The sequence below is a fragment of the Chelmon rostratus genome, chromosome 6, assembly GCF_017976325.1.
Source record: "Chelmon rostratus isolate fCheRos1 chromosome 6, fCheRos1.pri, whole genome shotgun sequence".
NCBI classification, from domain to species: domain Eukaryota; kingdom Metazoa; phylum Chordata; class Actinopteri; order Chaetodontiformes; family Chaetodontidae; genus Chelmon; species Chelmon rostratus.
In genome coordinates, this window is record NC_055663.1 from 17,622,876 (window position 1) to 17,643,120 (window position 20,245).

The window sequence follows — 20,245 nt, forward strand, 5'->3', positions numbered from 1 at the left end:
GTCTTGATGGTAGATTATGTGTGGTCATCTTCATTGGATCCATCTGCAATTCCTCATCTTACCCGTACCAGCATCATTCACCGTCATGCTTGACTCAACCTGTGCTGCAGCCGTCTTCGTTTTGTTCGGCTTTCAGTCTTTACTTCAGGTGAGTACGACACATGCAAGGATTCCCCTAAAATTGAGGGGACTGTGCTCAAAGCACCTTGACTCCTACTCTCATAGACCCTTCTGTCTGTAACAAACCCCATATCCCAAGGTCCTCTTCTCGTGACAGTATTTGTACTTTAGCCAAAATGTATGTTCATACTGAGTACTAAATGAGTTAAAAAGGTGTGCCATCAATAGTTGTATATCAAGTAAACACACCTACATGCCAAGTGAAATTAACAATGCATTCTTTGGGCTACATTACAGGCCTGCCTGAAAGGCCATCTTTTTCTAATGATCAAAGTATTTCATGAGAAATGCTGCTCAACCTGCATGCTTGGTATTTCTCTTCACCTTTTGTCCTAACAGCACCAGCAGATTAAATACTTTGTTAGGTTATGTGAAATAAATAGTCTCATGAATCAAATTTGAATGACAGGTCTGACTCATGCATTTGAATCAACCGATTTATTCTTTTTTTAACTGAACTCCAGTCTGTAAAAGATTCATAGATTTACGCCTTAGGTTTGGCAGGTGCTCCCTTCTTTCCAGGCTTCTTCTTGGGTTTCAGCATCTTGGCCTTGATCTATGGCGAAAAATATGGTTTTAAAGTCACAATCAAAAATTACAGTCTCCAGTTTTTGTCTCCAAGTTGAATTGTTTAGATTCTTACTGTAGGGTCATGCTTGAGGATGGCATGACGTCTTGCGGTCTTGGCGTAAGGGTTCAGTTTAAGCATTATCCTCAAGTTCTTCAGAGGATTCTTCTTCAGCACTCTGCGGTTGATCTTCTTGCTGTAATGATAATATAACCTAGTCTTAACAATGTGAACTTGTGCTAAACCGTAAGTTTAAGAAACTTTGTGTCGCTCAGGACTTCCATAATAATCAGGGTTCAGAAACACGGACCTGAAGTGGAACATCATCATAGTTGACAAGCTAAGCTAATTTCAAGAACTGAACAGTGCTTACTTGGGTGTACGAAGTGCTTTCTGGATCTCCTCACTCTTCAGGATCCTGCTCAGGTCTGTGTTGGTCATCTTGTGCATGGGCAGGCTGGAAAAAATAAGGCATAAAGAATTAAATTCCTCATGTTGGAAAATAAGAAAATAGCAACATGCCAAGTCTTTTGATGCTTAAACTCAGAACTTCATTAAATATCACAGAATTTCAAAAACACGGACCATGAAGTGGAAGCTCATCACTGTAATGGCAACAAGTTTGTCTTGTGCAACTGCTCCTTAAATACTCACTTGTAGTCGACCTTCAGGGAAGCAGGTTTACGCCAGGTGCCGTACAGCTCATCCAGCTTGCGGAAAGCACTCTCTGTCCAGATGCAGAAGCGTCCAACGTGACCACCAGGGGCGAGCCTCAGGAGGTTCAGTTTGTTCACGTTCTGCAGAGTGATGCCTTCATAACACAACACAACAATTATAAGCTTGCCAGGTTGCCTTGTTGCTCCTTTTAGAAACTAATTTAAAGTTTACTTATTTAAAACTTTGATACAATACAATTGGTATAATAACCGCTGCATATGAACTATATACACAATTACATATTAAATAATTCTGAAAAAGACTTTAATGGTCTGATATCTATTTACCTCACATTACTGAGTTCTACATTTGACCAAATAACACACCTGGGATATTTCTGAAGGCTTTGGTTACACCAGCATCTTGGTTGTAGATGATGCATGGTCCTCTGCGCTGGATCCGTCTGCGATTCCTCATCTTACCCTTACCAGCACGCATGCGCTGAGAGGCGTAGACCTGAGAACAGAAAGCTTATTATTTCAATATGCCATGAATCAATAAAGAAGATAAGATAAAACTTCATTTATATAAATCTGGGCACGTATACAGCAGCATGTGATAGCAGTGGGAAGAAAAATAGCAGCAGAGGTAGAGAACATTCGAAAAAAAAAACAATAAAAAGCAGACTAATATATATATATATATATATATATATATATTATACAATCAAAATGAAATTTGACTATATAAATGAAAATAAAACATGGAGAAAAAATATGTAAAAATTATGTGCTACCCCAAAAACAATGTAAGCTGCCTTCAGATTAAAAATACTAGTAATGTCTAATAAATGTACTTAATTTATTCAGTGACCACAGGCAGAGGAACCGTTCTTAATTGATCCTACTGAAAGTAACAAGTTTGTCTGACATTTTAATGCTACACTTCCTGTTGTACATATGAATCAGATAACAGCTGTCTAAGTCATCCTTTCCTCAGCCTGTGCTGCAACCATCATAGTGTGATGGGACTTCGTATACAACTATGATTCCTACATCATTCATACAATAGGTAGACAAAGACAAGCTGAAATCAACACTTAATTACATGTTCACTTTGTTTCAATTTCGAATCACGTGTTCCCTAATGGAGAGCTGAGTCAAGTCAAAAGAGAAAGTGTGAAAAATTTGATTACCTTCTTAATGTCATTCCAGGCTTTGAGCTTTTTCAGCAGGAGCACTGCCTCCTTGGTCTTCTTGTAGCCCTCAACTTTGTCTTCAACCACCAGTGGGACCTCAGGGATTTCCTCAATGCGGTGTCCTGACAGACAAAAACATTACATTAACCAGAGAGATCCACACACAAACTTCTTATGAATGTCAAAGACCAACGCTTGCTCAGAATTTAACACACATCAATTCCCTGTGACAGCTTGAAGACAGCAGGCAACTGTCACTGTTCACAGGATCAGATGCAAATTACACCATCATGGCAAGTCAAATATTATAATAGACTTAAACTTGTTAATTATCATGGTAGACATATTTCTAAAAGACTTTCTTGTCCTGTACAAATAGTTTTTTTAAGCTCACCTTTGGACATCACAAGTGCAGGAATGGCAGAGGCAGCCACAGCAGAGCAGATGGCATAGCGCTTCTGGGTTGTGTTAATCCTGCGGTGCCAGCGGCGCCAGGTTTTGGTGGGGGCAAACATGCGACCTCCGCGACACATCTAGATCAAAGTCAAGGAGGTCTGACAACTACTGTAGGAACATTACTACTGAAGTACCTAATGCCTGCTCAGACTCTATTGTTCGTCAGCCATCTGTGCCAGCATATGACAGCAGGCATTCTGTCACTGGTCACAGTGTCAGACGCAAATTACACCATCACTGCAAGTCTTTGGTTTCAGTTTGCCCTGCCACGTACAGTATTATAAAAAGGAAGAAAAAAATGTAAAGCTCCAATTTTGGTCAGAAGGATACATTTCCAAAAGCACCCTGGCCAGAGCGGTGAGTACCACCACCTCTCACACGAGGGATACGGGCCACAGCTCTTCCTGTACCCCAGGACTCTGCACTGGTCTGGTGACCTGAAATAAACAATTACACAGCTAAATTACAAACAACAAAATAACTTAGATTTGTGTACGCATGCACTCAAATAACCAACTTAACTGATGACAAACCTTGATCAACATGCAAGTTGAGAACAAACGTGTACACTCACCTGCCAGTTCACTGACTGCATAAGGCTGGCGGCTGTTCTTGCGCATGTTGGTGTGAACAAAATTCACAACATCAGGGCGAATTGGAGCCTTGAAAACAGCAGGCATGACAACATTCTTGCCTGCAGATTCTCCTTTCTCGGAATAAACCGAGATCAAGGGTCGGGCACAGGCCTAGGAGGCAAAATGAACCAGAACACTGAGCTTCAAGCAAACATGTCATACTGACTTTAAGTCATGCACTATATTACTCTGTAAGGTGTAGTGGCTCCTTGAGAGGAAGGAATTAAGAACGTGTCTGCCGAACCCATTACATCTAGCATTTGCCAGCAGACAAGTTGCTAAAGTCAGTCTGATGCAACTGGTATGTCAAATCAGGCACAACTCACGCTTAACGAACATAATAGTAGCAGAACCTGCCCATTTACACTTACATTTATTCACGTATCTAGAATAATTAATCTTCGGCTATTGGCCTTAGCTTAGCTCGATTATGCTAACGTGACTTAGCAAGGCAGTTTAAAACGTTACCTTGTCCTCTCATTATAGACGTCATTAACGCAAAGCATAAACACACTCGAATACCACGATTAGTTTCTACAGCGAGCAAAATATAGATGCCATCTAAATAAGCGACATCAGCTGCCTGGTTGTTAGTGATCTACCACTGAGTCGTAAGCCACACGTGTAACTTGGTTGAACTACTGAAGCTATTCGTCCAAAATGGCTCCTCGTGTTAGCTTCGCTAGTCGGGAGCATTCCAACTCAGTACTGTATTAAATCTGATCTTTACCTTTCCAAAGAAAGAAAATATAGGTTTATTTGTAAAGTAAAAACAACGAAACAACCCCCACGTATAAAACAGCATGTTAATAACATTAGTGGTATAATTTCTCACCATTTTCGGTAGTTAATTTTAGGCTCGCCGGGGACCACGCTCCACTCGCTATGGCGGCCACAGTAAAAAGGAAGTTGGTAAATCACCCTGAATGGTTTATGCCTCCGCCCTGACGAATATCACTTCCGTCGACAGATTTTTTCCCCACCATTATTTTTGTTTACAGCAAAGAAATACACATGATAAACTTTGGATGAATGTAAGAAACAATTGCTTTAGCATCTAAATTAAATTATGCAGCAAAACAAAAAGCACCTTAAAGTTTGTTGCTACAGCTGGGACTATTTCTTTACGCCATGTTGGCGCAGTATGAACGTAAACGCCGGACTATTTTCATAGTACCGTTTTTTTCCTGTAAAGTATTTTTAATTTGTTTAAAATTTCTATTTTATTTGTGTTGCGTTGCTTACACCCTTTTATGACTCAATTTGTGAATTCCTCAAACGTAAACTAAAAATAAGAAAGAGATGACCTGTGACCCCATGACATCACCGCCCGACTGAGCGCGCGACTGTCAAACTATCAACAGTAGGAGAGCAAAGCAGTGTCTTCACGAACGTCTCTTGTATTTCTCTACGTTGTGTACTCTCTAATAGGAGTTTTGTTAGATATTTTTTCAATGGGCTCAAAGGTGATATCTAGTGCTAACGAGTTTTATAATGTTCTTCGGTGAGTTTACTTTTAGATATTTGACGTTACTCATTTTTAGCTTTTTCAGCTAACGTCAAAGTAACGCTCGGCATTGGCTGACTTTTCAACCTACGGCTTATGTTTACAATTGACTGCCTCAACCATCATCTACTTATCTTGCCAAAGTAAGGTTAATTTTTGTTGTGTGATTTGTGTTGTCCCGTTTCGTCGAAGGTCTCTTCAAGATGAGGAAAGCAATGATCCATGTTTATATGAGGTAATTTTACTTAAAGTAAAATATGTCGCAGTTCTTTTGTCGCAGTGATGTTGGTGCAGTATTTGTTGGGTTTCAGGAGGACATCCAAATATTAAAGATGCATGGAGACCGAATCCCTGTGCTGAATATGTACTATGGCAACCAGCCAGTCTTCATCTGTGAAAAAGCTGTGAGTAATGTTAATGCTGTGACTCTTTAAATATATTCAGGAAATCTGCAAGCTCTAGACGAGTTTTAATGTGTAACATGTAAACTGAATAAATTAACACATTTTAATACATGTAAGAAGTCTATAGTTTCTTGATGCACGGTTCTTCAGATTACCAGTTGCTTATGGCTTTTTTGACATGCAAATCTTGGTATGGGATGGTGCATTAGTTTAATATCTTAAATAGGAATCAATATCTTCCACTGGGCTTGAATGTCAGTGCAGTTGCCAAGAACCACGCACTATTCTAAAAGCCAGGGATATACTATAACTAAAGATGCAATTTCTTTCCTAATACAATCTTGTTAAGACCTCTCACTAATTGCCCACCTTTGGGTTGTGTCTTTATTTCTTTATTTCACAAGGTTCCAAAAATAAATGAAGCTGGTGATCAACAAATGACTGAAACATCAAACTGTACTGATGATGATGATGATGATGATGCTGATGATTATGCCCGTGCACTCCGGACAGAACTGGGACCACAGCCACTCACAATCATGAAAGCAAGGTGACTGATGTTAAGAGGTTTAACACTTCATCCAAATGAAGCAAGTGCTGGTAGGACTTTCTAACCTGTCTGTCTAATACACTGTAGATGACAATCAAAATGCTAATATCTCCTTTTTACAGGCAGTTGCTGTCTTGGTACATATTATCTCAAAATGCTAATGTGTCAGCTGTGGACAACAACCCTGCCTTACACCCTCTGTGGGTACGGTGTGACATGTCTGACCCAGCTAGAACAACCTGGTTTGGAGCTGAGACTGTCTGCATTGGCAATAAAGTATCTGGTGCCAAATTATACTCTGTTACCTGCAAAGGTATAGCTCAAATGTTTCATGCCTTTTGAATAACCCACCCTTCAAACATTATCAGTATAGTGATTATGCTTTTTAATTAATTTCAGTGTGATTTTGCTGCTTCTGAGTTGTTTAATTCCGATTCATATTTTATTTAGGCTCTACTGTCGACAAAAGATCTCTCATAACCTTGGATGAGCTTAAACAGGAGCACAAGAACAGGCGTCACCCATCCTCGGTAAGTGAGTTTGCATCCCTTCTTGTAAGTCAGTATGAATGAATGGTCATTCACTTACATCTGCCAGTGCTTCCAGATGACAATTAAAGGCAGTGCCAGGTTCAACTTGTTTGGCTCTACTGTTGTTGAAAACACCATGATTGAGTCACAGAGCAGTGTGACAGTGGATTTCAAATGGAACCACGTGGAGAGTATCCTTGAGACCCCACCCCTGTCCTCTACAGCAACACTGGTAAACACCAGTAGTTCACACTCAAAACATGCTCTTTTTCTGCCATAAATACTTAAAGTTGAATTGTAAAATACAAAATAAAGTAGTACATTTTCTATACTTACCTACTTTAAATTTGTTCACGTGCAGAATATCAAAGTTGCCAGCGGGGACATGAGGAGCCCAATGTTTGAGATGTACAGGGAGCTAGAGTTTCTTCAGGTTTGTGTCTCACAGTAGTCTGAGTTACTGATTGTGAGTATCAATACATACATAAACAGCTTAATATATTGCCTTCCTGTTATGTCAGACTCTTGCTGATGGTTTGAGAACTGGTGAAACTGAATGGATGGAACCTTTGGAAAGCACATCAGCAGTAAATCTGACCAAGGCCTTCCTGGAAGGTATCTGCTGTGTTAAGTCACTGCACCTTCACAATGATTTAATGCATATAATGCATTTAATAACAGATGGTCAAGAAGATTGCTTTCTTTTTTTGTTCTTCTTTCAGAGCTTCAGAGCACTGCAAAGACACTGCAGGACCAGGCTGCAAAACCAGCAGAGGTATGATAGTGTTAAAATCAAGGGACTTTTCACAGATTCACTCATTTCAGAATAATGTGGTAGCTATGTTGCGTCTTCTTCTTTCTTTAAAGACCACAAAGCTGAAGTCTGAAACGGACACCCCCATTTTCAACTCTCTTTTGGAACGAGGTGATTTGGATTTTGTGGAGCAGCTGTGGGTTCGGATGAGAAAGAGTGAGTCAGTTCCTCTATTAAGATAACTAATACATGTGATTAGTATTACAAATAGAAAGCCACAATCATTTCCTCCGTTTTATTCGTCATTGTAGGTGTGACTTCATATCAAGACGTAGGAGACTGCCTGAAATTGGTAGTTGAGGCTCTAAGATACGGCGACATCAAACCCTGGGTATGAAATGATGCAGCTTCTGTCAAGTGTTTATCGCTGAGAAAATATTTATAGTTGTGTTTAAGGTTTTTTTTAAATTTCCGCATCAGTGATGGCCGTGGCTGGAGGCCTTATGTTTTCTGGTTGTCCCATCCCATTCTAAAGAACATAATATCTCAGGGATGCCAGGAGGGAATTTCTTCAAATTTGGCACAAACGTCCACTTGGACGCAAAGATAAACAGATTAGAATTTGGTGAACAAAAGTCAAAGGTTACTGTGATATACATTGAAATTATCAATTTCAGCACAGTGATAACTTAATTTTGCCAAAAACTACACTTATTTATTACCTTTTATTGCATTCCTTCATAGTCTTCTCTTGACTGGTTGGCGGGGGCATACAAGAGCAAAGCGGTAATTTTAGTTTTGTTTTGTTTTGTTTCACTTTGTCCAGATTCACAGAGACAGCAGTAGCTCCCTCAGCAAGCTCATCCTGCAGTCCTACCACCAGCAAATCGATCATGTGTCTCTCACAGGTGTCACTCCTGTCCACATGCTGCTAGAGATGGGTCTGGACAAGATGAGAAAGGATTACATAAACTACCTCATTGGTAATCGTTTACCTATCACTCTGAATATTTGTATAATTCTGTTTATGCTTTATGGTAATATTTCACCTCACCGCGTATGAACTGTTAAGCACAAACTTTGATTTGATATTCAGCCATTCACAACTGTTTGTTTTTTTTTCTCAGGTGAGGAATTGACAACTCTGAACCACTTGGTAAGTTCAAGACTATTTTACTGACAATTACGTCCAAATGACTGTTCACAAAATATTCTGAGTGTGAATATTTTACTCCGTAGTGTTATTACCTGAGCACAGAGGTGGATCTGCAGGAACAAGTGATTCGACTCAGAAAACTGCATCACGTGCTGGAAATAATTTTGACCTGCAGTACTTTCCTGGGCTTGCCCTACGACCGGCTCTTCCTTCTCACACAGTAAATGGCTTTGGCTTTTTCCAGTGATGTGTGAGTGTGCAGAATGTAATTTCCTGAAGATGACATTAAAGTCTCCAGTTTCATTTCTGTAGGTCATGTTTGCAGCACTACAAGACATACCCGTACGATGAGGAGCATGAATTCAAACTGCAAATCAAACCCACGCTGATCAGCCATTTCTACCAGAAGTAAGGATCTTTTGCTGCTTCATTACATCCAAGGAAACTGTAGTGAAATTGAAATATTTGTATTTTTATTCATGTTTCAACACAAACTGGGACTTTGCTTCACCGACAAAGGTGTTAAAAAGGTGAAACAGAAGATAGGACTTCTGTTATTGGGTTTTATGACATTTAAAAACTTGCCGAAGTCGTTTGACAGAAGGAAGACAACTGAATTCAGATGTGTTCATGAGGTTTGTTGTGCTGGGTTTTGTGAAACACACATGCATGTAAGGGCCAACTTTTAACAAGGGCTATTGTCTCATCCCTTTGTGTGTGTTCCAGGGAGCAGCCAATAGTGTGGGGGGTTGAGGTGTCCAGTGGCCACGGTCCTCGTGAGGTCAGGACATCCTTACAGCTCAGTGACAGACCGTTGGTTGATCACGTCATCTTTGAAACAGGTTATTTTTATGCCCCACTCCAAACATACTGTAGTACACGCCATATAGCTGCAAGTGATTACTATCCCAGTGTACAGTGGGCATAGCTCATTCCGTCTTTAACTGTTCTGTCTTTAGATTACCCAAACGAAACAGTGAATGGGGACAGTGAGGATCCTGCCTTCTTCTCCACCATGGTGTGTTGCAGTCTCATCAACTTTGCATGAATTTACACAGAACACAACTGAACAACAAAGGAGGTGTTTATTGTCATTTTTGATATTCTCATCAGGAATTAACATGTTTTAAAATTAGGACCTAGCCAGATGACCTTGTTTTGCATCACAAAGTGTACATGTACAACTATAGAGTGTTCTGGTATTATACTGTATTTTTGTCAGATGTTTTAAATGAACTTTCAGTCCTCTGTATGTATGTTCTGTAACGATGTCATAGGTTTTCTAATTGCATCTTTATTATCACATTTGCTGAATCTTCTCCTGAAACAACTCCTAGTTGAAACCAAATGAAAAAACAAAGTACAGTTGCTCACAAGGGTGGTTTGCAATGGTAATATTCCACAGCAATGTTTTAAAATCCAACATGTTGAAGGGCTGTCCACACTGTTTGAGTGTCCTAAATTCATTTTTTTAGGCTAAACCAATGTTTTTACAGCAAACACTGTATGCACATCAAATTAATGAAGTCACTAATTCTCGTGAAATTCAGTTCAAATAATGTATTTATGTTCAAACATGATCCATTAAAGAAAGGATGCACTTAGAATATGAGTGTGTGTGTATGTAGCCTGTGTGTATGTGTGTGTTGATGCTTGTGTGTGTGTAAACATGCACACTGTGAGAGCTCCTTTCTAGTTCCGCCTTCGCAGCAGGAACATGAGGAAGACGGCACTGAGCAAAATAGAGAGTGTGCACACAGTGGGAACAACGATCTCAGTTACCATCTCCATGTGGCTGGTCAAAGGGTCTGCAAATTGCACACACACACAAACATTAACAAATCACTAGCATTATTATGTAGTTCAGACAACTGCTTATGAAGCGAGTAATGATGCTCAAGCACAGCACTCAAAGGGTTAATATTTTTCCCTTGATTTAAATAATCCTTGATCTGATTCATAGTGAGCATGAGTGATTCCTTACCATGTATAAGTCTTAGAATATTGGCAGCAGTACTCCGCTGTTCCTCTAATAAAAAAAGAGAAAGTACTCAGAGTTGATTAACAACACTTTAACCCTTTGAGAACTGCATGCAGCTACTGGGGAATATTTCAGAGAGCAGCATTTGCACCATAGCCAGATAACAAAAAAATCCAATCATCTGTTATTTATGATTACCAGTGGTCAATAACCATGGTGGTCATGTTCCTAAAACCTCATGCTGAAGTTTTGCTTTCTAAATTCAGTTCTATCTCAAACAGTTTCACTGGTTTTATGTTATCTGGGTAAATTTATAATCCTGCTTTGTGAAATCCCCTGTTATGCTCATGAGTTTTTGTCAGAGCTGCTGTGAAATCAAAAGGGCTGTTCTTGGTTGCAAATTAGATTAAAGCACACTAGTAAAACGTTAAAGAAATGAAGACGTAGTTGCACACATCTCAGTGTTAAACTGCAGAGCCTTAATTCTGTTAGTCAGATTTAAAACCGCACAATCACAAAGCAACAACAAAATGACATTAATGGAAGATATATACCCTCAAGTTCTAAACTTCATCATGCACTGGCCAAACCTTTGGCATTTCTGCATGTTCCTTGGATTTTCTTCTAGCTGGAGGGGCAAACAAAGAAGATATCTCAGATATTCTGTCAGAGATTTTCTATTTCCATCATTATTATGTAACTAGTAATTTGTTTGTGTGTTTTCTGCTTAAAGAACAGCAACACAAGTCAAATTATAATTTCTAATCTCATTTGCATGTAAAACTACAGGCATGTTTGTTATATTTAAGTCATAGAATCTTTATTTGTTTACCCCAGCTAGTTCCTCACCTCTGATCATTGATAAACATGGTCAGGGATGTTGTAGATGAACTGACCTGCAGCAAGGAGCTGGTTGCTAGAAGAGCAGGTCTCGATAGCCTTCCTCCGCCAGCTCTCAACCTGTTTGGGTTTAGAATCATGTCACATATCATCACTGATGTTACTTTTGTGGCACACTAGAGCATTAACCAGTGAATCTTGATGTTTTAATTTCAGAAGAGTGTCTGACACGTCTGTCTGGGAAGAATTAGAAGCAGGGCTTTGTAGCAACCACATTGCGTCTCTTACCTCTCTCTGATTGGGAAATCCATTGGAGCTGATGATGCGTTTGTAAAACTGAACAGAAGCTTTAGGATAGCGAGGCTTGTTTTTGTTTCTGAAGTCCACGTAGTACAGGCCGAACCTCTCGGAGTAGCCTTCATCCCACTCAAACTTGTCCAGCAGGGACCATGCAGTGTAGCCCTTTACATTGACTCCGTCTTTGATAGCTGAGTGACACCACAGAGAACAGAGAGTGGGATTAGACTTAAAACCAACCTAAACAAATGCACAGCTTGTTGTACATGTATGAGCTCATTCACCTTTCAGCATCTCATTGATGTAGTCTTTGTAATACTGTATCCTCCAGTCATCACACAGCTCTGTGCACAGCATCTTCTCAGAGACTCCATTCTCGGTCACATAAACCATTGGGTTTCCATACTGAGTCTAGATGGGGAACAAATCAACATGAAGTGCAATAAGCTGTCATAATGAAATATATCTGTGCTGAGATCATTGCAGGAACAAATGTCAACAAGCCTGTTCACATCATTGACTATAAGTCACCTTGACAAAATTGAGCAGACGTCTGAAGCCCCAGGGCACAGAGTAGAGCCACTCAGACCCGGGATCAGGCCATCGTGGGTCTACCAGCTCAGCCAGGTCACGGTCAGTGAAGTAGCTGCTGCTACTACGACCTGAAGGGTTGTTCTTTTGGGTGATGTAGCGGGTGGTGAAATGACCGATGCCGAGGAAGTCACAGGTCCCTTTGATGTAGCTCTTCTCTTGGGGGGAAAATGTGGGCAGGCGAGACGTCCCGAGGCCCTGTTGGACACTCTTCCTCCCTGCACACACAGTCACATGTAGTGATTAGTTCGTTCCCACTGATATTTCTCCAGGACTGACTGTTTAACATGCAATGTACCAATGAAGTCTTTCATCACTTGAGGGTAGTCTCCATGAAAGATGGGTGTGGCGAACCAGCCCATGTAGAACTGGACATATCTCTCAGCTGCTTCAATGTCTTTCTGGTTGCTGATATCCACCGGCTCTCCCCAGTCTCCAGACAGAGAGATGCCAATCAAGCCTGCAGATATGAACAGCAGCTCTCAACACAAAGACAGACAGTACTGTCGAGAGGCGGATATTGAATTAAGTCAAGATGTTACTTTCAAGAGTTTGACCATGTTTACCTTTTTGTTTTCCCCTCCACTGTGTATCATAACTGTGCCAAACTTTAGCATGTGCCTATGAAAAAGATGTTATGAATACAATTTCTGTTCAAAGTTGCACATTTGTTGAATGATAACTTGTGTTTCTTGAATGCATTCTCCCACCTTGATTATGTGATGTGCAGCCCTGTACGCCCCCGTTCCTCTCAGCTTCAGCCCGGGAGCGTGCTCACCTGTCTCATAGCCTTCAACTGCTATAGACTGAAGCAGATTTCCAGATTATGGAGTATTAGTGTGATGATAGTACTTTCAGTAACAGGCAGATATTTACCCACTCTCTGCGATAAAAAAGAAACAAAATGTACATGTGTGAATGTAATACCTACCCATGGATTGTTGAACGTGATCCAGTACTTGACTCGGTTGCCGAATCTTTCAAAGCACAGGTTGGCAAATTCATTGAAATAATTGACCATGCTTATATTCTGCCATCCACCATATTTCTCTTGCAAGACCTAGAAAAGCAAAGAATACGGGAACCCGGTAAAGATGAATCGTGCTGTAATGCCAAAAAAAGACAAAGTAAGGCATAGGAAATATTCTGTATACCAACCTGTGGAAGATCCCAGTGGTAGAGAGTAACAACAGGGGTGATCTTGTTCTCCAGCAGGTGGTTGATCAGGTCGTCATAGTACTGTACTCCTTTTTCATTTACATGGTCGGCTGCAAATGGTATCAAAGTGTGCATAACTCCTCAGTTTTAGTGATCAACAAATTCAATCATACGTGCCAGTTCAGACCCAAAAGGCTTGAATTAACGGCAGTTACTCACACTTTATGCCTGTGGGGATGATTCTTGGCCAGGATATGGAGAAGCGATAGTGGTTAAGCTTCAGCTCCTGCATCAAAGAAACATCATCCTGTACAACACACACACACACACACACACACACACACAGACGATAGAGTGTAATATTAAGATTTCCTTTTGCCCCCCTCAGTTCTCCATATCTCTCAGACACGCCGCACCTGCTCACCCCACCTTGACTTTGTGGTAGCCCTCACAAGAGGAATCCCCAGTGTCATTTTGTTGTATTCTGCCTTTCTTATGACTGAACACGTCCCAGATGCTCAGTCCTTTTCCATCTTTGTCCCAGGCTCCTTCTGTCTGATAGGCTGAACTGCCGGCACCCCACGAAAATCCTAATTAATGCAACATTGGCAACAACCATTCAATTCGGGATAATCTCACCAGTTACCAAATTGTTAAAATGTCTTGAATCTATCCCACTGAGGAAAACAAGTGTTTACCAGCTGGAAAAGTGCCATAATAGAAGGAGCTGTGGTCGTTCTTTGTCCAGTCGAAGTCCTCAGCCGAAGACAGACACAGCACCAACATAAACACATGGCACACACTGAATGCACAGCGGGGCAGCATGGTACTCCTGAGCCTGCAGCACAGTCACTGTCTGGTTCTGCTCCAGTCTCTCACTGACGTCTGCACACAGAGGAGAACCATTCAGCGTCACCACCTAATCACAACAACGAGCTTGGACTGGGCTTCACATGTTGTTCTATGCGAGGCACATACACACACGTGCTTACAACCCTGTTTTCTAAATGTCTAAATTAGTAACAGAAGAAAATCTTGACATAATCACAATAAACTGTCATCAATCTGAAAGCATCCAATGTGACTGGAGACTACAGGGGGTCCCGCATCCCTAATGCAGAGCCAAATACCCCTTTTCAAACTCAATGGCGTGTGAGCTCATCTTGCTGAGGCAGACAGATCCCATACAAACTATGGTTTCACCTCTGTAAGCAAAGTTAATGTTAGAGAGGTTGATTATATTTGCAGTGCACAATCACATGACATGTGGATGCACACGCATATAGACTAAATGGGAATATAGGAACTTGAATAAACTCATCATTTGACATTTATGGGAATGATATTGCATTATGTTTGTTACATTGTCATGGTTAATGTCGAGATTTGACCGCTCAAAACTCTAAATATAATTCTCTTTGTAGATCATTCCAATCCCAGTTGTTCAGGAGCATCATATCACATTTCAGTCTCATAGTCTAATAAGCCTGCAATCAATGTGCTATATGGGATTTATCATATGCAAAATTGAAGATATTGCACTATGATAACTTTAACTCAGGATTGAAAGTTTGGACAGAGTCTAAAAACTCTAATGTTGCAATTATCATACGTTCCTGGCCATGTTTACCTTTGTTTTTTCCCCATATATATAATTTTCCCCCTTAAGCAATTTTGTTTCAGTAACCCGCCTGCAAATAAATAATTAAATCACTTGTGCAAAAATCCATAAGTCTCTCCATACAGTTTGATTCACAATAGCAAACATGGTGAATAAGATGTGCAATTACCTGTGTGCCTTATGAAGAATTCATTTGCAGCAGGTGTGTGTGCTGAGCCCAAGTCCCTGGGTGAATGGGAGCTCTCCTGGAACAGCACACCACATAGAAAGCTGTATATATCTATCGGCGCAATCTCTATTGTATGTTGCCTGTTGTAGCACCACCCTTCTCCAGAGCTGTCCCTGCTGTCAGTGTGAAAGCTGGCCTTATTGTGAGGCTCACTGTATTGTTTTAGCTGTTTAGAAAATGCTGAATGGTTTGCTAGTGGAAAGTGTTTGCACTGCACTACCCATTTGCCTGGGTCAGGTTAGGACAATTTTACATAGGTATTACCCTTAATTGAGTGTCCGAGAAGGAAACTGGAAAAAAAAAAAAAAAAAGGATTTATCTGCTTATTGCTCATAAATAAACATTCATTACAGGTAAAAAGCATTACTGTGTGTTGCAAAGCATGTTGGCATAAAACTAAAAGCGTACATTGTAAAAATCAGTCAGGTGAACCCTATGCAAAACATTTTATTTTGTGCTTACGATTATCATTTCTTACATAACGCATACACACTATCTTCTTATATGGCCCAGCCATACATTTTAATGCTAATCCTCAAAATGCACAATATATCTAGTAAGCTATAAGCACCTAGTAACACTGTCTTACTGCATTTCAGTGAGAAATGTCTCACAAAATTTGACACATGAATTCTAACATAATTTGAAATCTGGATGACGTGCCTTAAATCAGGCGAAGGAGCGGATACTGTAAGCACCAGACATCATTTTACGCTGTAACTGTTACTTACTCCATCCAAATAAATTAAACTTCCTAAGTGATAATACAAAACAGGTCAACACATAAACAGATGTCCGTTTACATGTGGTTCTTCTTCAGTGGTGCAAATATTGAAGCCCCTTGAAACATTGAGAATCTCAGTAATCATCATCATCCTCCTCCTCTTCAGGCACAAACTCAAGCTCATTGTCATCATCTTCATCATCCTCTTCATCATCCTCCTTATCATCATCATCCTCCTCCTCTTCCTCCTCTTCCATGTCATAATCTACAGCGGCATTCAGTAGCAGTTTGGTTCGATTGATCTCGCTCTCATCATCAAGGTTAATGTGAACCTGAAACAATGAACACGAATAGTAAACACATGCCTGTTGACCATTTTTAAATCAAATCTTAAAAAGTGCAAACTTAGTGCGCAAGACAGCATTTTCAAAGCAGTGAAGAGAACAGGAGACAAACTCATTGAATGTCAAGATGGAGACAACGAGTACATACGTTTACATGCACATTAATATTCCACTATTATTCTGAATATGACAATATTCCAAATTTGATATGAGTCATGCAAACAGCAAATTCAATTTGCATATTTGCAAATTAGGCCTTATGCTGAACAGATCATTTTCCACTGTGGGATGTGCCGGTATAACTTGGGTTTGAGGAGCATTCTTTGGGCCTGTACAAAGTGCATTCAGAATATGCATCTCAGTTATACTTCTCACTAGTTTGCAACACACGGCCTCTTGCCTTTTTACAGTCAGCTCTGTGTGCTGCCAAGCCAACAGTTTGCAAGGCTGGGGTAGAGATGTATGCATGAAAGAAAAGCCCAATTTCTGGTCGGGTGGAGACACACACCTACTTTTAAACATGAGGACAACCTGGATATCAAAAAGTTTTTCAATATGTGCAGAGGCTTTGTTCGTCAATCGACTATGCACAGCGGAACACAAACGTGAATATTAGAGGAATATTCCTTTTCATTAGCCATGTAAACAGCTTAGTATGAATATTGTCTTTTTTTGGAATAAATTATTTTGTGCATGGAAACAGTCAGTGATTTCATCACCTAGTTTGATGAAATGGATTCTTTTGAAAACTCAACTACAATTTCAGTAAAAAACTAATGCACAATTTAAATGTCTGAACCACTGAATGACACAAACACACTTCCTGCAAAGGCGAGGTATGTTTCTGAGTAAAAGGAAGTAGAGAATACAAAAACAGTTCTACAAAGTTTTAGTCAAAGCCTTTATGGGCGCTGTAATAATCTGATTATAAAAATAAACCAGTAAACTCAGCAACATTTCTGCTTGAGAAAAATGATTACTTGGCCATGTGTACCTTAGTCGTACTGTATGTAAACTGGAGTTTTAAATTAATGAGATTACTGCCTCACACATAAACATGTTAACTGATTTCCTGTCTTAACACTATTACGCAGAGTAGCCTGGTTTGGGTCTGGATGTAAATGTAATCGGTGATGTTATGCAGGTCTGCAAACTGTCATATCCCCTGCAAGACAGTACAGTGGTGTAGTAAAAACATCTGATTCTCAGTTCACCAAACCAAATTAAGTGTGACTTAATCAACAAATACAAGGAAAAATATTACTGAGAATACATTAATATGACAGATTGAGACATCATCTTTCGCAGGGTTGTCCCCTGATGTGATTTACCTCAGTGTCTGGGGGTGAGCGTTGTGAGGCTCCTTCTTCTGTTTGAGCGTTGATGATAGATTTCAAGGCCCCTTCTTCAAACTGAAAGAGTGAACACACATATAAAGCACAGGCGCCACAGACACAAACCCCAATACAGTCAATACTGTGAACTCTGTTGCTCACCTTCAACCTGTTCAGCTGGTCTTGTAGCATGACTTTGATTTTGAGGAGAGTCTCCTCTTCCTTCTTCAGCTCCTGCAGACGGCTGTGCATCTTTACTGGTCCTGCTGCAGTCAGACCATTCCTCAACACTGAAAGGGAAGAAATCAGTAGTGAGGGATACCGTAACATGTCACGTTTCATGTTAATCACAAAGGACGACGGGGATGGCAACGTCAACAATTGTCAACGCTGTCAAGTACTGCCTTGTAACTTGTGTTGGACAACAAGTATCTTCAGTAAAGTCAGTGAGGAGTCTTATAAGTATGCGAACAGTGTGGAATATGACGGTGGAAATTCTGCTAGGTCGATGTTTTTTCATCTTCCTGTACCACCAATTTAGATTTCATTTAACAATATGACAATTCCTAAGCTCTTCTTATCAGCTACCAGCCACTGTAGTAGACTAAAAAATTAAGTCTTTCATTGTACATTATAGTATAGCTTTTATCACATCTAGTTCCTAACAGATCAGCGTTCAATCTTCAATGCTGTGGCGACTGCGTCAAATAAAAAATAGGTAAATAGATTGCACTGCTACGGAAAAACAATTTGGCTAAGCAGCGGTGCATCATAATGACAGCTTATTTCCGCACATGGCACAGTAAACAGTTTAAGACTATTACCTTTATTTATAAATTCTTCCTACAGCCTCATATCAACGTCGAAATGAACGATATACAAGATAACAGCCTCCCGACAGCTTTAATTTGGAATACTGGTTGCTTAGCTATTGTGCTACAGCTATGGCTACTAGCTAAAGTTTGGGTCCTGTGCGGTCATATCCGGGCTTAGTGGGACTTTCAAGTGCAATGGGAAAGTTTTTTTTGTGGTCCTCGCGAAAACTAACGATGTGTCAGATATGAGTGTCAGCACATAGATGCACTGTATATATCTATGGTAAAAGCAGAGGTTTAGTAGCTACAGTGACTCACTTGAAATCTGTAGTTTAACAACAGTCATCAATGACAACATCTGACAGTGAAAATTATTGGCTTTTAAAGGAAAAGTAATTCGAGGGAAAAGACTCTTTCATCACATTATTAAAAAATATATTTGTCATACTCGTGTTTCACTGTTCATTTTGGTAATTAATTGCTTAAAATTATTAAAGCAATCCACAACTCACGCATTTGTCTTTGAAACCATAAACCTTTCCAGAAGCACATAAATGCAGCATTACAAGTAGCGGAACATTGTGTCTGGCGACATCTTGTGGTCAAACGACTGTAATTGTTGCCTTGGCCTTTGGGGTGAAAATGAGATTGTTTGTAAATTATTTGACCAAAACATTCTTTGTAGACGGTAAGAAAACCCAGCAGTGTTTTTGTAATGTACGTCAGTTAAGTATCTAACTAAAGTTAGTAAATGTGCCTTAACGGTACCCTGCAGTCATTTTGACCAGGTGGACGTTAGTTAGCTAGCCTAGCTAATTAACGTAAATTAACGCAGGTATTTCTTTCTAGTCGGTTATCAATGCCCCGTCATCCTTTTCTAAAGGAAGGTTTGAAGTGGCAGGTGTCAACTTTACGGCACTAGGAAGCCTAATTTGTAACAAATGTAGTTCATGGTGTTAGTCTCTCTCATAAAACATAAGGGTCACACTATTGGAAGGCAAATAGGCCTTAAAAGGGAGGCCTGCTTGCTACTTCAGCAGACGCTACGCTGGGTGTAACTGAGCTAATGTGCAAGGTGTAAATTTGCCTCTCATGCTGGTGTGAGTCCAAAAAGTGCCTTGACTGTATGATTCACAAGCCTAAAAGTGAGTGACACTTGAACAACAAAGGTTTGCAAACATGCTTTGAGAATAGGTTTGTTGGAAAAGCAGGTTTATGAGAGTAACAGAAATAAATGAGGATATATATGCATTTTTTGTATTCTGACAAGATGTATCTTCTTACCTGGCAGTTTTTATGTTGGACTATTTCATGTGTTTCAAGCTTTTTTTGTCCTTAATTATCTTTACAAGCTATTTTAACCTCTTGCCTGGATTTTATTATTAGTTCTGAGTAACTTAATGCTTGAAACTAGAATTTCCAAAATGATAAAGCTGTGTGATCAACACTGACAAGCAAAAAACAGCTTTGTCACAGTTAGAATTTCTTTGCATTCAAATAAATTGACTTGTTTTTAGACTTGCTGGAATATTATGATAACTGAGCCTATGAGACCAGATATTTTTACTTGTTTTAAAAATGTTTCTGTTCTGTTTGCAAATGCTTTTGCTTATATATGTAAATTTCCCCCATTTTATTTTTGCTTTTTTCTTGTTTTGGAAGCTGAGTTTTTGCAGTGAATGAGAGTTTTAAGCACTTGCACGTACGTAAGTAAAC

At 39.9% G+C, this 20,245-nt stretch overlaps 4 protein-coding genes and 4 non-coding genes across 12 annotated transcripts; 1 reads left to right on the plus strand and 7 right to left on the minus strand.

Moving 5' to 3' along the window:
- Positions 1–603: 603 nt before the first annotated feature.
- On the minus strand, positions 604–4,611 carry rpl4 (ribosomal protein L4). Its single transcript, XM_041939072.1, has 10 exons — positions 4,530–4,611; positions 3,634–3,805; positions 3,390–3,496; positions 2,998–3,136; positions 2,601–2,725; positions 1,792–1,921; positions 1,403–1,559; positions 1,122–1,205; positions 824–944; positions 604–736 (listed from the first exon to the last, which is right to left on the minus strand). The coding sequence occupies exons 1-10, from the start codon at positions 4,530–4,532 to the stop codon at positions 665–667; spliced, it is 1,110 nt and encodes a 369-aa protein (XP_041795006.1). The 5' UTR covers positions 4,533–4,611; the 3' UTR covers positions 604–664.
- On the minus strand, positions 1,016–1,083 carry LOC121608631. The gene has a single exon (XR_006006963.1). It is a non-coding gene; the product is annotated as a small nucleolar RNA SNORD18 (small nucleolar RNA).
- On the minus strand, positions 1,288–1,359 carry LOC121608628. Its single transcript, XR_006006960.1, has one exon. It is a non-coding gene; the product is annotated as a small nucleolar RNA SNORD18 (small nucleolar RNA).
- On the minus strand, positions 2,800–2,899 carry LOC121608635. The gene has a single exon (XR_006006966.1). It is a non-coding gene; the product is annotated as a small nucleolar RNA SNORD16 (small nucleolar RNA).
- LOC121608634 lies at positions 3,202–3,301 on the minus strand. Its single transcript, XR_006006965.1, has one exon. It is a non-coding gene; the product is annotated as a small nucleolar RNA SNORD16 (small nucleolar RNA).
- Positions 4,612–5,051: 440 nt separating the features above from the next.
- On the plus strand, positions 5,052–10,196 carry zwilch (zwilch kinetochore protein). Its single transcript, XM_041938118.1, has 18 exons — positions 5,052–5,198; positions 5,394–5,436; positions 5,513–5,605; positions 6,010–6,155; positions 6,278–6,468; positions 6,606–6,685; positions 6,762–6,917; positions 7,047–7,118; positions 7,207–7,300; positions 7,408–7,460; positions 7,553–7,655; positions 7,751–7,830; positions 8,266–8,422; positions 8,567–8,595; positions 8,679–8,815; positions 8,908–9,003; positions 9,322–9,437; positions 9,555–10,196. Exons 1-18 carry the CDS (start codon positions 5,149–5,151, stop codon positions 9,641–9,643), a joined length of 1,785 nt encoding a protein of 594 aa, XP_041794052.1. The 5' UTR covers positions 5,052–5,148; the 3' UTR covers positions 9,644–10,196.
- Positions 9,675–15,559, minus strand: lctlb (lactase-like b). 5 transcript variants are annotated; one of them, XR_006006879.1, is made up of 16 exons: positions 15,253–15,559; positions 14,161–14,347; positions 13,892–14,052; positions 13,682–13,769; positions 13,463–13,572; positions 13,236–13,364; positions 13,015–13,110; positions 12,871–12,925; positions 12,603–12,764; positions 12,245–12,522; positions 11,998–12,124; positions 11,705–11,904; positions 11,473–11,536; positions 11,131–11,204; positions 10,580–10,624; positions 10,355–10,403 (listed from the first exon to the last, which is right to left on the minus strand). XR_006006879.1 is itself a non-coding variant. In XM_041938120.1 (15 exons), the coding sequence occupies exons 2-15, from the start codon at positions 14,285–14,287 to the stop codon at positions 10,288–10,290; spliced, it is 1,758 nt and encodes a 585-aa protein (XP_041794054.1). In that variant the 5' UTR covers positions 14,288–14,347; positions 15,253–15,559; the 3' UTR covers positions 9,675–10,287. The 5 variants fall into 5 exon arrangements, 3 of the variants coding, with proteins under 3 accessions (XP_041794054.1, XP_041794055.1, XP_041794056.1); XM_041938120.1 differs by lacking the exon at positions 11,131–11,204 and having other exon boundaries at positions 9,675–10,403; XM_041938122.1 differs by lacking the exon at positions 10,580–10,624 and having other exon boundaries at positions 10,325–10,403.
- Positions 15,560–15,727: 168 nt separating this feature from the next.
- On the minus strand, positions 15,728–18,685 carry snapc5 (small nuclear RNA activating complex, polypeptide 5). The gene is made up of 4 exons (XM_041938124.1): positions 18,539–18,685; positions 17,877–18,004; positions 17,712–17,792; positions 15,728–16,368 (listed from the first exon to the last, which is right to left on the minus strand). Exons 2-4 carry the CDS (start codon positions 17,964–17,966, stop codon positions 16,171–16,173), a joined length of 369 nt encoding a protein of 122 aa, XP_041794058.1. The 5' UTR covers positions 17,967–18,004; positions 18,539–18,685; the 3' UTR covers positions 15,728–16,170.
- Between the last annotated feature and the right edge of the window lie 1,560 nt (positions 18,686–20,245).

Excerpts from the sequence above, each read along its gene's own strand:
- zwilch (XM_041938118.1), top strand. The coding sequence starts at position 5,149 with ATGGGCTCAAAGGTGATATCTAGTGCTAACGAGTTTTATAATGTTCTT. Across the intron at positions 7,831-8,265 it reads ACGGCGACATCAAACCCTGG|ATTCACAGAGACAGCAGTAG; the intron begins GTATGAAATGAT and ends CACTTTGTCCAG. Across the intron at positions 8,816-8,907 it reads CGGCTCTTCCTTCTCACACA|GTCATGTTTGCAGCACTACA; the intron begins GTAAATGGCTTT and ends TCATTTCTGTAG.
- snapc5 (XM_041938124.1), bottom strand. The coding sequence starts at position 17,966 with ATGCACAGCCGTCTGCAGGAGCTGAAGAAGGAAGAGGAGACTCTCCTC. Across the intron at positions 17,793-17,876 it reads ACCAGCTGAACAGGTTGAAG|TTTGAAGAAGGGGCCTTGAA; the intron begins GTGAGCAACAGA and ends TCACTCTTTCAG. Across the intron at positions 16,369-17,711 it reads GCTCACCCCCAGACACTGAG|GTTCACATTAACCTTGATGA; the intron begins GTAAATCACATC and ends TCATTGTTTCAG.
- lctlb (XM_041938120.1), bottom strand. The coding sequence starts at position 14,287 with ATGCTGCCCCGCTGTGCATTCAGTGTGTGCCATGTGTTTATGTTGGTG. Across the intron at positions 12,765-12,870 it reads GTGGAGGGGAAAACAAAAAG|GCTTGATTGGCATCTCTCTG; the intron begins GTAAACATGGTC and ends TCATATCTGCAG. Across the intron at positions 11,905-11,997 it reads CATCAATGAGATGCTGAAAG|CTATCAAAGACGGAGTCAAT; the intron begins GTGAATGAGCTC and ends GGTGTCACTCAG.
- rpl4 (XM_041939072.1), bottom strand. Across the intron at positions 1,206-1,402 it reads TCCCTGAAGGTCGACTACAA|CCTGCCCATGCACAAGATGA; the intron begins GTGAGTATTTAA and ends TATTTTTTCCAG. Across the intron at positions 737-823 it reads TCCTCAAGCATGACCCTACA|ATCAAGGCCAAGATGCTGAA; the intron begins GTAAGAATCTAA and ends TTTTCGCCATAG.